We start from the raw sequence: 14,466 nt of genomic DNA, 5'->3' as shown, positions 1-14,466 counted from the left end.
GCTTTAAATTAAGAAGATGAAAAAACACAATATAGCTGATAATTGGGCAACGATTCTTCTCAGTGGGAAAACAGGAATGACAGGTTTTAGTCTTGGAAGCTGGTATTATCTGTCATACTGGACAGGGAGTTTGACTTCCTACGTTACCTCATTTGGTTGAAGTGACACATAGCGCTTTCACATACAGTTTTGACTTTGATGCAGACACTCACGTAGTCATTTTTAAAATAAGTGAAATGGACTTACAGGGTTAAGAATGAAAGTGATAAGTTACAACAGACCCAGTGGTCGGGGGGGTGGTGTTCCATTCCAACCACAGAACACCTAATCCCAAAACAATCCACTAAAAAAGAAGATAAAGGTGTCTTTGAACTTACAAGCCTTTTACCACTGGTAGAGGTGGGGAGGCAAATGTATTTTTAAAAAGTGACAATGGTAGTTTTCTGTCCTACATTATCTATCCTTTCTGCTTCTTTCTTCCCTTAAAAAAAATAAATGCATGTAGCACACATCTTCCAAATATATGCTCAAATAAATCATACGTCCTATTCCAGAGACAAAAAGTCCTCTGAACAGAGAAGCGTTTCTAGTAAGCAGAAATTCTTGTTACTTCCACACCTCCCCTGAATATTCCTCTCGACTCAAAAAAAAGACTGTAGATTGCTGCAGCATTAGGATCATTGAAGGTAAAGATGTTTCCATAGTGGCTGGCTTTTTAAATATGGAGACAAACTTCAGTTGTTCTTCACAAAGCACACACACCTGATTTTCCACTCTCTCATGATTTCATGATTATTCACAGAATCACAGAAAGGTTTGGTTTGGAAGGGACCTTTAAAAGTCACCTAGTCCAACCCCCCTGCAATTCAACCACTCTTTGGTCTTTCTCCTTACCTCCACTCCCCAGCTTCATCATGGATTTATGCTATTGCTCATATCAAACAATATGCAGGACAGCGGTTGACAGTCAGCCATTCCACACATGTGATAGTAAATTGAAAGAAATACTATCATACTATTTCTGAACATATAAAACACTTCCTGAATGAGACTGTAAGAGGGAATCCTCCCCACTCCCAAAGGTATGAGAAAATGGTAACAACAACTTGTTCTCTACAAGGTTAACCATAAGCTCAACTATATTACCATGGATACTCATTTTCAGTGAACACTAACAACGAGGAAACGTGAATTATTCAACAGCCTTGTGTTACACTGGTTAGAGGCAAATTCTAGGCAGAGATGCCCACTAGCCTTATCTTCCCATCATCTATGGAAAACAAAACATTACTTTCCCAGAAGAGCTCCAAAAACTTGACAAGTGATAAGCTACCAGAATACAGATATCAATGCCCATTCTGAGCAACATTGTCTCTCTGCACTCCAAGATGCTATCTGTGACCGTATTTTCATTGTTGAAATTTAAAATCCATAAGGATGGGACTGATGCAGAGGGGTGTGTGTGTGTGTGCGCGCGCGCGCACACCACCTTACACAACAGGGTCCCAGTCTGTGACTAGGATTCCTCGGCTAGAGAGTAAGATGAGCAAAAACTTCAGGCAGGGGGCACGGATACTCCTGTTTCACATAACGGTGAGTTTATCCTAAGCAAGAAGTGCAGATTTCTACATTCCTGTACAGTAACATACTTCTGTAAGAGTAACCCTAGGCCATATTGGATTCTGCAGGCATAATTTACTTTTTCTGTTATATCTGGACAAGTAGTTCTTATTATACACAGAAAACCAATAGCATAACTATTGAAGTTATGTCTAAAGTGTAAGCCTGACTATGGCTGAAAACATTGCTCACCGAAACTCATGGTATCTGACAATTCTCTTCAACATTAACACTCCTAACAGCTCTTGCTTGAACCTCAGGGGTCTCTAAATTGGAAAGTGCATAAAATTGATGAGCCTTGTCTTCAAAACCTCCAACAGGGCTGGAAGTCTTTTATGCGGTAGAAAAAAAGCTGTCTAATAATCCTATGCTTCTATTTTTGGTCACTTACACATCCAGGAATTCTGTCTATACACATGGGCCCATTCAGTGCTGTTTAGAAATTTATTTGGGCAGTCTTAGCAGATTGAGGGAGATGTATGCTTGCAATTCTTTCCCATTATAAAACCCTAAGACAAATATTTCAAAATTATTAGTACACAGATGAAGCCTGAGTCGTTGAAAACAGGAATCAAGAAGCATTGTTATTCTGATTAATGAGTTTAAAACTCATTAAACAACAAACCAAACTACATCAATGTGAGCTGAGAATGGTTTAAAATACACACAGGATTTTTAGTAACTGCCCATTGAAGCAATAAGTTACAGAAAATACTTTCTTCAGGTATAAGGTAATGAAAACTATATAACTTTCATTTAAAAAGTATGCACTTACACAGAGCTGCAGGAGGCAGCTGTGCCACATATGAACACATCCACATCAGTTTAATTTTTCTGACTCAAGTCCAAAATCTGAATTTTTTCCAGCCTGATTAAGATAAACCACAAGTTCCTTAAGCAGTTTAAAAAAAACCCCAACCGACTAACCAACCAACCAAGCTAGATGACAAATAATTAACTGGTTCTGGATAAGTTCCAAATCCAAACCAGCTGATTAGAACAGAAGGCAGAAGAGAAGGACTGACTGATTCCAGAAACCTTCGGGGATGTGCTCTTCTGCCCCACAGCAAAACACTGATGTGCTGGAATGCTAAAGACTGATATCAAGATGGCTAAATTCCAGGCTGAATATTTGTGGAAAAAGTAGGAGGGCATACCTGAATTTTTTTTTTTTTTTTAACTGTTAAATATTTGGGCACAGACCACAAAACAGATGGAGTGGGAGACAAAAATCAGCACATCATGTAATTCTAGTCAAGTGAAAAAGATGGCACAGAAGTTCCCGTGTCTCCAATCTGATGGATGGAGTATCTGAAAATAAAAACACCTCCTCCAGGAAAAAGAGGTAACCCTTTCATATATCAAAGCTAAGGTAGCTATTAGAGCTGCCAAATTCTGTTCAAGATTACAGGACTGAAGCTGAGATCAGAAATAAAGCCAGGCTGAAGCGAACGCGGGTAATTTTAAACTAAACTCAGTTACCCAATAGCTTCAAAAAAGTAGTGAGCTGAAAAATTGTTGCTATTAGATGTAACAATCCAAGGAACAACCAAAAGAGGTGATAAAACCATGTTTAGGATTTAGAACTTTTTATTAAACAGAAGAAAATGAAAGCTTATAGAAGACTTGGAAAGAACTGGAATAAGGAGCGATGATAATCATTAAACAAACTCCCAGGAGATAAAGAAAATCTCAAACAGGAGGAACTCAGGTCTTTGCATTTCAGAAGCTAAGACATTTATCTTAGCTCTTGTCTGAAATCAAGATCACAGTGTTGTATGTAAGGCTGGATAAACAGCTGGTGTCATATCACTCATGACAGGGATGTGTCATGGGATAAGATGTACGAAGAGATGCTTTATAGCACCTGAAAGCTGTAGCCAAACCACCTTTGCATCACTGGGATAACATGACTGTAAAACAAAAATCTATCCAAGTGACTTTGCATCATCACCAGAGGAACAACTGCTGTTCCCCAGCTATGTCAGACAGCAACTCGAAAACCTGCTCCACTCACAATATGCTCCCTTGACTGACAACAGTGATGAACAGTCTCCTGTCCATCAGTCCTCAAGGCCTCAGACACAGAGATGGAGACCTAGAATTCCAGCTATTTTGTGTTTTGGGGTTTTAGATGCAATACTCTGTACTTCCTACTGTGAACAATTTGGGGTTTTCTCTTTTCTTTTTTCGTTTGACAGCTTTAAACAAAAGGAAAACGAATCAGTCCAGCAGTAGCACCATCAGAGGAGGTACCAACAAACTGCAGACCCACAGTAGCTCCACACAAACGTCAAGCAAGGGCAAAACTTCTGAGGAGCATGCTGAGGTGGGGAGCCAATCGCTTGGCCACAGCAAGTGGGACCCCTTCATTTCTCAGTCACCTCCAAACAACACATCCCTTTTCCTCCTCCAAGTGTCTGAGTCACAGAACTCAAACGCAGGTCTCCTCATCATGTGATGAGTTTGCGCCTGGCCTTGTAACAGACTGTCCCTTATTTTAGTTGTGCAGAAAGTGCATGTTGGGTCACATAACACCCTGTGTCCACCAGGTGAGTGGTGTGCAGCCACTCCCCAAAACACTTCATATGTTTCTGATCGAGTTCTCTGATGGGACGTGTAAGCAGCCTCCCACATGATTCAACCTGCACATTCGCTGTTAGCACAAGACTAGAGATGTGTCCATCCTCTTCTAGGTGATATGTGCATTTTAGTCATCAGAGAAACATTTCCGGTCATGCGATGGCAAAAATGCTGTGAGGTCATTCAGAACAAGTGGCAGGGCCAGATGAACTCATTGGGCATGCTGAATTTTGTCTGCAGATCATAGGAGAAACTCTAAATCAAGAATACTAATAATTTTCCTCAGGCAACTTATATGAACAAAACCCAATGACAATTATTAAGTTAAACTAATGTTACATCTATACCTGCAGCTGCTTTTTCACAGGGACTCTCAGATGGTTTTGTAGAACATAATTCAACAGCAAGATCAGTCTGGACAAGGTACAGGATTTCAGCACAGGCCTATTTGTCTCAGTTCTCAGAGCTTATATTCACATGTTGAAAGTTAACTTAAGTACTTACACTGTTTTGTGGACATACCCCAAAACAATTGCTCAATTCTTACTTTTTAATTTTTTTAAAACTGGAGTTCTAGAGCAAAGAATTAATTGCTGTGAATTTGCTATTTTAAAATAATTTCAGAATTTGACTGCAACTAAATCGAACTATTGTGCATATGTATATAGTTTCTGTTCTAAAAATGAACAAGAGAAACTCATTTAAGAACACAGATCTACTATAAAATGAACACTATTTTAATAAAAGAGAAAATCATATGGTAACTTAATTATTCTTCTAATGAACTTCACCGGGATAGTATCTTTCCCTTTGGAATAATTAACATACACAGAGAAATGAGGGTAGACTATTTCACCCTGCAAGACAATAATTAGAACACAAGAACCTCTTCAGGAAGGGGACGCTCAAGCCGTTGGAACAGGTCTTCAGCCTGGGCATCTGATGTGAGCAGTTGTTCACCAGTAAAAAGCACATAACCACTTAGAGATCCATTCTCCTCTGCAATTTATTTCAGGAAATAGAATCCTGCTACTTATACCTGCTGAGCTCTAACGTGTTCTGCCAATAAAGAATTTACATTTGAGGATGCTACATTTCAGCCAAGAAATAAGCTTTGCAACCCAGAAATCCTGTGCCAGACAGTCTATCATGTTTCCCTGCTCTGAATCTTTTTGATTGTGATGGTTTTTTGACCTTCATAAATATTGAAAATTTTGCTCTGTTGGTTTTCCAAACTGACTAAAAGTGAAAAGAGTAAAATAAAAAATAAAGAATAGCTGTAAAGTGCAAGTGTGAAAGACCTGCCATTTCTGTCTTAAAGAAAATCAGAAATTATCACCATTGTGCAAATACCTCAATAAAACAGACTTTAACATTTGCTTGGTTTTGAGTTAAACTCTGCAATTTCTAGTGCACCAAAAAACCAAACCTTCATTTGAGTAGGATCAGAAGTTGTTGCTCACTACATATCAAAACAGTACTAGTTTCTTAAAGGGGTATTAGACCACCTTTCACAGTGGTCCCTATTCAGGATCAGATTCTTCTCTTACATTTAAGCCAATTCCTACTCCTCTTCCACCAATCAAAGAATCATTCTATTGCAATGTTAGAGACAACAGTCCAAAAGGAAGAAAAATCTCTGGACATGACTGAAGAACAAGGAGGGTTAACCCAAGTGCTTATTTAATAACTTCTAGAAGAAAAAATGTATGAAATTTCAAGCACCCCAGTAGACTGAGATTATGAGCTGAAGCAAGTGGATCATCTTTACATGCTTTAAATTAACCTCCTCAGAAGTGCCTTCACAAGAACAGTGCCATAAAAATTCAAATTAACTGTAATTTCTGTGTGAACAGAAAGTCTGCACTTAATATCGGTAATTTACAACAGATATCTTGTAAATCTTTCACAGCACTCTACAACTTCAGGGTAGCATTAAAAGCATATTTCTAAGCAGTTTGAAGTCTAATCCATGAGGAGATTGCTTATCTACAAAGCCACCTGCATGCTGCAATTTAAAGTATGATGCTGAGAAAGGAGACTGTAGAATATTTTAGGAGGTTTTTCTTGTTTACAAAACTATCTTTTAAAGCATCCATCACAAAACTTCCCTACCTTCAACTAGTGAATTGCCCTCTGCTAACCTTAAGGGAAAAAAAGATCATTTCCCCAGATATTTGTCTGTTGAACAGTGGTTTAACTCAATTCCTTCCTTCCACATAGATCTTCCCATTTTTTTCATTGTTTCTCCCATCCATTACAGATTTTTCTCACTCTGTTCATCCTTACAGAGAGCCACCTTCTCCATCCCAGCTGCCAGTTTCCAAATCATTAATATAGCTGGAAAACGGTAGCAAGAATACTAGTTACTTTAAGAAACTGTGTAAGAACCATTTAAGCTTTCTAGTATCACACAGCTGGGTCAGGTCAAACCAGCCTAACTGATACACTGGGTGAGCCTGGCAACAGGAGATTCCCCAGGAGTACACACATGTTCAAAGACATTTACTTTAAAGTGTCTTAACGCAGCACCGCTCAGCAGCTGAGTTGTCATAATTTATTGTGTATGGACTCAAGCCACCCAGGGGCAAGATGAAATGGCGGCTTAACACATTTTACCTTCCTATTGGGAGTGGTTAAGAACACATGCACAGCCAGCTCTGATCATCTGTGAGAGACCATTAAGACGTTATAATTGACCTTTTCTGATTTAAGGCTCCTATTCAAAATTTTAAGCAGAAAATTGTTAAAAGCCATTACAGAAATGCTTATGTTCCTTAACAAATTCCCCTACAGAAAATCTGATCTCTCCTCTCATCTGTATAAATCTCCAGCCTGGCTGTTGACATGATACATCCTTGGCTGTTGTAGAACCTCATATTGAGATCTCTGTGTGTGCTATGCATGTGTAGCACCACAAAGCATCCTCTCACATATGCCCATAAGATGTCAAGAGCAGCTTGTAAATCACTGCACATCCTGGCGCACCCCTGCATGGGCACTGACAGCATCTAACTTGTAATGAAACACTGTCAAAAGACTGCCCCTTAAAGGATAAATTTTATCACAAGTCTAAGATGAAATTCTGGTCTTGCTGTGGTCACTGGGAATTTTACAGCAGTCTTGAAGGCAAAATTTCATTGCTATTTTTAAAATAAAACAAAAAAATGCAGGGGACATATACATCAACTGCAAAAAAAAACCCCACCAACTTTAGATTGAATATGGCTCAAAATGCAGCATCTGCCAATAAAACCAACATTGGGCATCACTGAGAAGGATAGTGAGAACGAGGCAGACAGTCATTTTGCCAGCATAGAGCGCCATGGTATACCCGCATCCGTAGCACCATACGTAACTTACTCTCCACATCTGAAGGTCACAACAGAGTAAGAGAAGGCACAGAGTAGGGCTACTAACTTAGCTACACCTGAGAAAGCAGCTGCTTTACAAGGAGACACTAGAACAGCTGGGACTCTTCAGTTTAAAGACAAGAGGAATGGGGGGATACGACTGATGCCTACAAAACTGCAAAGGCAGCAGATACGGTGAATGCAGACAGTTCTTCCACAAATCCTGCAATACTAGGCATAGGGAAGACTTGGTGAAATTAGCAGATCAGTTTAAAACCAATGAAAGACAGCCCTGCTTTGCACAGAGCACAAGGAACATCTGGAATTTGTGGAGACAGACAGGACCAGCACGCTCAGGAAAGGACTCGGCAAATACAGACAAGTCCACAGATACCAAATGAAATAAGCAGGTACACACTCTCCAATAATCCTAATCCAACAATTCTGGATACTGATGGAATATTAGGGAAAAGAGTGGGAAACAAGTCATGTGGCTTGCATTACACTCCTAAATTGCATTTTCCCGTGGGTGCAGACACATTACTGGGTTAGATGGTCCACTGGTCTGCCCAAGATGGCCATTTAGGCATACTGTTATGAAGCAACAACGAAACCCTTTATTCCTTCAAAAATATGGACCTTACTAGAAATTTTGACCAAATTCAGCCTGGCTCATACAGGCCAATAGGAGTTACAGCTTTTTAAGCCAAGGTTGCTGTTAGGGGATGTTTGTAGGGGAAATTGAGTGGATCATTTCAGGCTGATACATGTAAGAGGCAAACAGTCACACGTATTAGACACATGTTTACTCCAGTATTTCTACTACAGTTTCAATCTATTTCAGTGTAGCTAATAGGCAGAACCTGAAGCATGGCTTGTAAAGCTTATCTTGATAAACAACAATGACAATGTAGCACCAAGCAATGCTGATCTCCCTGGATTATAAGAATTTTGAGCTTGAAATTTTGAATTTTTGCAGCGTTGTTTTTCTGGCTTACCTTCACTGCACTGAAGCAGAAAGCATAAAGGACAATCAGGACCACAGAGCTTCGGGAAATGCTGTATAGTGCAGATACGAACCCAGCAGCAGCTGAAATACAGACATTACATGTTAGTTAATTTCTTCCTAAATGAGAATGTACAATCGAAAGAGAAAAATTAAACAGCTCTTGCATCACAAGAGGTATAGAGATTAAAGTCAGGTATCACAATGCTGGCTGTTGAGAGAACATCTTTAATGCCCTAAATAAGCTCACAAAACTGTTTACACCTAAGACTGAAAGCCAGATGCCACTGTACTCCATGTGTTTTTCATTGACCTGAGGTCCCACAAAATTGCTTTTTGTACTGAACATTGTTTTGCCAAAGTATCAGTATGACTCTTCATGTTGCTGCCAAAGAGGAATGAAGTGATCTACAAAACTGGCAATTTTCTAGTCAAACTCCACGTGGAGTTTTCCTCCTTCCCTTTGCTCCTCAGACACAGGCTCTGGTATCAGCCAAAAGCATCCTAACTTGCTCGGTCAACCATGATTTGCACCATATTAAGGGAGAGAGAAGGATGCCAGCTGATCCCTTGCTATAACCTCCTTTGAGAGCTTCCAGAAGCAGGGCAGGAAAAGCTGTTAGACAGAACCAGGAGTTCAGCTGTCTCAAGAATGGAGACATAGGAGCTGCAAACCCATGCTCTAATTAGGGCTCGACATACACTGGAATCATCATTATTGATAGGATATGGACTTTATCCAACATGTTATTTCCTCCAGGTCTGCAATGGTATTTATGAGACAAAAAGCCAGGAACACCTGTATCATCTGTACTAGTTTTAACCACTTGCCAACGGCTATGTCTACAGTAGCAAGCAGAACAATGCAGTAAGTGTAGGTCTGTGGAATGAAAAGTGCTGAGGATGTCATATCCATGATATACATGTTTGAGATGCCTTACTGCAGACTATCTCTAGTCTAGTCCCACAGACTGTAATCTCATTAGTGCTTGGAGTGCAATAGATGCACCCTTACAGTGCACCTTTCTTTTAAGCTTCATCCAAATTGAATCCAGTTTGCATACTCTGACATCATTCTATGATGCAAAACAACATGTGGTAAGTGGGAACAAGGAGGAAGTTTGTTTCTGATCCCAACTAATGCAAGATGATAGTGCAGATGCATCCCAATCTTCTCTGTTACTTAAGCTATAATGAAACACAAAAAACACCACTACCAACAAAAAACCCCCTGATGCATCACCTCTCACAGGCTTTGTTTAATCTCCAACTGAAATAACACCGAAAAAATCATACATCCAATATCTTGTGAACACGCATTACTATAGAACAATGCAAACATTTATTTATTTTTATTTTTATTTTTAAAATGGTTTTAACAGATTTTTTTAAAAAAATTTTCTTTTTTATAAATATAGCAAAGATTCACCTCAGACATGCCAGGAAAGAGCTCTTTGATGTCAACTACATTCTGCGGCCTATAGCACAACTTGTACACAACTTTTCAAAATAAAAAAGAAATCTAATCAAGGGGGTCTTATTAGTAATCCCCCCACTGCTATATGAATACCATTAGCTGTTTGAGCTCTAACATGCACCGTGCTTTAAAACATGCAATAATATCCTCTATCTAAGGTTATCTATCTAAGATATATATATATATCTATCTATATAATATCTAAGGTTATAAGCCCAGAAAAGGATAGTTCAGGCTGCAACTGGCTACTTACCAGAACCGCCAAAAAGCAACATGTCTATTTGCTCCAAAAGATACACACAGAAGGTGTTGATTTGAGGAAAAAGACCAAGAAGAGAAATTGCAGGAAAGCAATATAAAAACACTAAAGAAAAAAAGATGTATGTTAGAACACAGTCATACATCACAATGTACGGAGAACAGAGAAACATGGATCATACCAGAAAAAGAAATTGTTGCAATAAATTCTGAAGATTGTTCAATGAGCATACCTTGACCTCAGCAGCAATAATTACACTTTCCTTCTCATGTATTCAAAATAAATTATGCTGTTTTACATGTAAGAAACTAAAGCTCAGAGGTTAACTTTAAGCTTTATTTTGGATAAAAGCAGTGGCAGAAAAAATAGCATTATGTAGCCTCCTTACTGCTTCTCAAGTACTTCCAATGTTATATTTCTTCTATTTAAAGTACTGAAATTTTGATTTGCAGATTTCAGAACTTCCTCCTTGAATTGGAGATGGTTCAAGCCCAGGTATAACAATTCAATATAAACAAACAAAGATATTTCAATGGCTAAGATCCTAAGAATCTTGGCTATCACAGTATCTTGCCTCTGCCAGCAATCAACAGCTGACATTTAAAGCAGCACGTAAAAATGGGACAAATCTACCACGAAACTTCCCCAGAATATTTTCCCAGCTTCCAAGCAGGATAGACCTTGACTTTGCAGTAGTGAAAGAACATTAAAAACAGTAAAGAAACTCAGGGGTAAAACCCAGTCTGACATCTTTACATAGTCTCTTTCTAAATAGAAATGCTAATTGAAATGACTGCCTTACAGTCAAGGAAAAGCAGGAGTCATAATTCAGGTAACTGTGCTGCTAGTCTTATGTTCTGTTCATTTCCAGCCACCCGTCCTTCCTCTGAGCTCCACCCTAGAAAATGCTATGCACAGTTGTCTAGCAAAGCATCTAAACACACACTTAACCCAAGTCTCCAATGCTGTCAGCTTTCAAGGATACATGCACATGTTTAATCATATTCTTACTGTTTCGTTGTACTAGTACCAGAATGTTCTGCATGGTGAGGGAGAGAGATGTGTGTCAGCCACTCTTCCTCATAAACAAGTATGTATTTGTTAGTTTACATGCTAGGAAGACTGCAGTTTCCTCCTATTCATTCTCATAAAAAGCAAATTAAACAAATCACTAGGACAACTTATTCCCCTTCCCACCCCAGTCAAATTTTAAGAAAGTAACAATAGGTTTTGTGTTCTTTGTTGCATGCTAATTTCGCATTTTACTCCCAACTCTTCTTACTAACACATCTTGTGCTAAAATAAAACAATACACTGAGTTTGATCTGACAGCTTTTATCTTCATAATAATATACACTACTGCTATCTAATATTGTAAATCTTGCTGAGGAAGTCAAACATGGGAGAAAAAAATGACATACTCAAGTGTTAAACACAGACACGGCTCACTTAAGTACACTTGCATTCACAATGCACCCTTCATCACGACTTCCTGCTGCTGGCACAAATTATACATATGCAAGAACATGAGGAAACACTGTCTTCTCAATCTTGTACATGCAAATGCCATTATTAATCTCCTCTTTCTTTAGTACCCTGATCTTCCACCAAGCCAAGCAAGGACCACTCCTGAAGACAGACAATGCCATGACAGCAAACTGCCCAGCAGGCCATGTGGACTCACCACAGGATCAACTATCCCAAAAACTCACTGCTGCAACTCACAGGAGACCTTGTTCCTTGGGCAAAGGACTTGCAGAACTGCCACAACTCATCTTAGACTACTGACTTACAGTCCAAATGACTATCTTTGCTGTAGTAACCTCAGAAAAAGCTGAATAAGAGCAGGGTAAGGAAGGACAAGACCAGAAACATTATTCTGTCAGTACACCAAAATATATAGGGGTGAATGTAACAAGGAGGGAAAAGCTGATTGACTACAGCAATGCCCTCACCTCACCCTCTCTCTATTAATACCTTGAATAATCCTAACAACTTCTTTGGCTAAGGTAGCTTTGTTTATCGCATCCTGCATAAAGGAACATACCAGCGAGGAAAATAAACAATTGTCATTTACAAAAGGATTGAATTTAGGAGCAGTAGTTTCCCTTGTGGGAAGCAGACAATAAAAGTAACTGATTAATCAGTCAGAATTGCATTATGAATTCCAGAGAGAATTTGTTTCAGCATCACACATTTCTGAACAACACCTTTAAGAGCTGGACCACTAGGAAATGTTTATGTGAGCTCCTGGCATTTAACACTGCAGTTTGAAGGTTTCCTCTAAAAAAGTCGCTACCAGATAAGTGTAGGAGGGAAGCATAAATTTTGACTGGAAACTTTGGGTCTTTTGAGAAATGTAGAATGGTAACTCAGTGGCAATGTCACTGCAAACATTTTAGAAGTCTAAAAAATTATTATTTTTAAAAAATGATATAACTGAGTACTAGTCCATTTGTTGTATAATAATACATACTTTTTCACAGGGGGAAAAAAAAAGGCATTATTTCAGTGAGAACATAGCAGAGGATAACATACACAGAGGCCTTCTTCCCCTGACAGAAGCTCAGTCATTGCTGAAAGTTGCAGGCAGAGGACTTGCTATCACAAAATTTCGCCACCACTAGACATCTCTTCTGAGATGTCTGCTAAATAATTTCACTCACCTAATGCTTAAATGGTTTAATCACAAAAACTGTCATAAAGTGCGTAACTCCTTTTGTCACTAACCACACCTGTAGCACCTAGTGACTGCGGTTGGCTCTGTCTGTGCCCTTGCTTGCACTACATATGTTAATCTAGCGAAAAGGTCAACTGAAATAACAAATTCAGGATGAAAACCATAGTTAGAATGAATTAAAGCCATGATCCCCCAACTAATATAATAGCAGAACCACCATCAATTTAAAATAAAACAGAATCAGATCCTAAATAGATTGCTTGCAAAGAAATAAAGCTGTTAAAAAACACATTTCTTAATTAGGTTACACACCTAACAGGTTTCCAGTGACTTTCTTTTATAACCTTGTTTCAAGACTTTTATCGCAGTATGCTATGCAGCATCACACTAGTTCCTTGGTAAGTCCTTTCTATGATTTCCATCACTTCAGCTTCTTACCATAGTAAACACCTGAAATATAACACTTTTCCTTTCCTTGGTATTTTGTAACGTATAGTCAAAAATCTCTTGATATCCCAGCTTACCAACTCTGAATAATTATGAATAAAATATAAATTAAACGGTCACCATATGATGACAAAACAATAGAGAGATCAAAAATACATAGAAAATAGGCAAAAATGCAAAACAACAGCAACACTTTATTGGTATTCAGTGGGGCCAACTTCCCTCCTGATTTTACTGCCCAAACCAAATACTTCTATACCTTCAGTGCCTAAGGGAATCTATACTCAAAAGTGCAGCAAGGTGCTGGAAGATGCCAGACTGCCATGGCTTACAGAAGTAGCTGCACTGTGAACACTCGCAAGGACTCACCACAGCCAGAAGTTGGGACTCCCATAGAGATAAAGAAAGGAATAGCTGAAGCGCAGCCCCAAACATCACTTTAACAAATACACCTTGACAAAATAAGAACAGGGGACAAGCAAAGGGGCATGGTTTCTCCTCCCTCTCTCATTAAACAGATGCCAGCTGGGGAGATGAGCCTGTATTTCCTCTCCCTCCAACCCCCTCCAGGCTGTTTCAAGAACCTGCTCTACCATCTCTTCTGAGGCCAGCCAAAATTAGCACATTTATAACCACACTTTGTTTTCTTATACTGGTTGCTATAGTTTTTCATTTATCTCCATCCCAAGCGTCATTTAAGATTCTTCTTGAATTATTTATCAGCATTTTTACTGTTCACCTTTGACAAGCAGAGAAAATAAGATGTAAGAAGAAACTTTAATGAGACCAAAGGAAAGTAATGAAAGAAGCTAATGAAAATAAGTGAGATGCAGGTCTTCATTATTCCCCTGGTTCCGGGGAGAAGGATTGGGAGTCAATGAACCCATATAAAGGACCAGAAGGCATTCCTAAAGAGCGTATGCCTTTCAGGCAGTAAAGTAATAGCCTGACTTGAGTATAGGAAAAAGCAAGTACAACAGTCACAGGTGAACAAGGACCACAAAGGTCATACACTCTATATCACAAAGTTTTTTCCTCAAC

General features: G+C 39.0%; 1 protein-coding gene across 2 annotated transcripts in view; it reads right to left on the bottom strand.

Moving 5' to 3' along the window:
- Positions 1–14,466, bottom strand: part of PCNX2 (pecanex 2) — a 160,742-nt gene that overhangs the window by 94,360 nt on the left and 51,916 nt on the right. For both annotated transcript variants that reach the window (XM_074818460.1, XM_074818461.1), the window contains 2 exons: positions 10,293–10,403; positions 8,555–8,646 (listed from right to left, as the gene is read on the bottom strand). In XM_074818460.1, coding sequence (XP_074674561.1) covers positions 8,555–8,646; positions 10,293–10,403 — 203 coding nt within the window. The remainder of the gene's footprint in view (positions 1–8,554; positions 8,647–10,292; positions 10,404–14,466) is intronic.

This window comes from Strix aluco, chromosome 3 (assembly GCF_031877795.1).
Source record: "Strix aluco isolate bStrAlu1 chromosome 3, bStrAlu1.hap1, whole genome shotgun sequence".
NCBI classification, from domain to species: Eukaryota; Metazoa; Chordata; class Aves; order Strigiformes; family Strigidae; genus Strix; species Strix aluco.
Note: the sequence above shows the minus strand (reverse complement) of the source record. Positions and strands in the feature narration are given on the sequence as shown.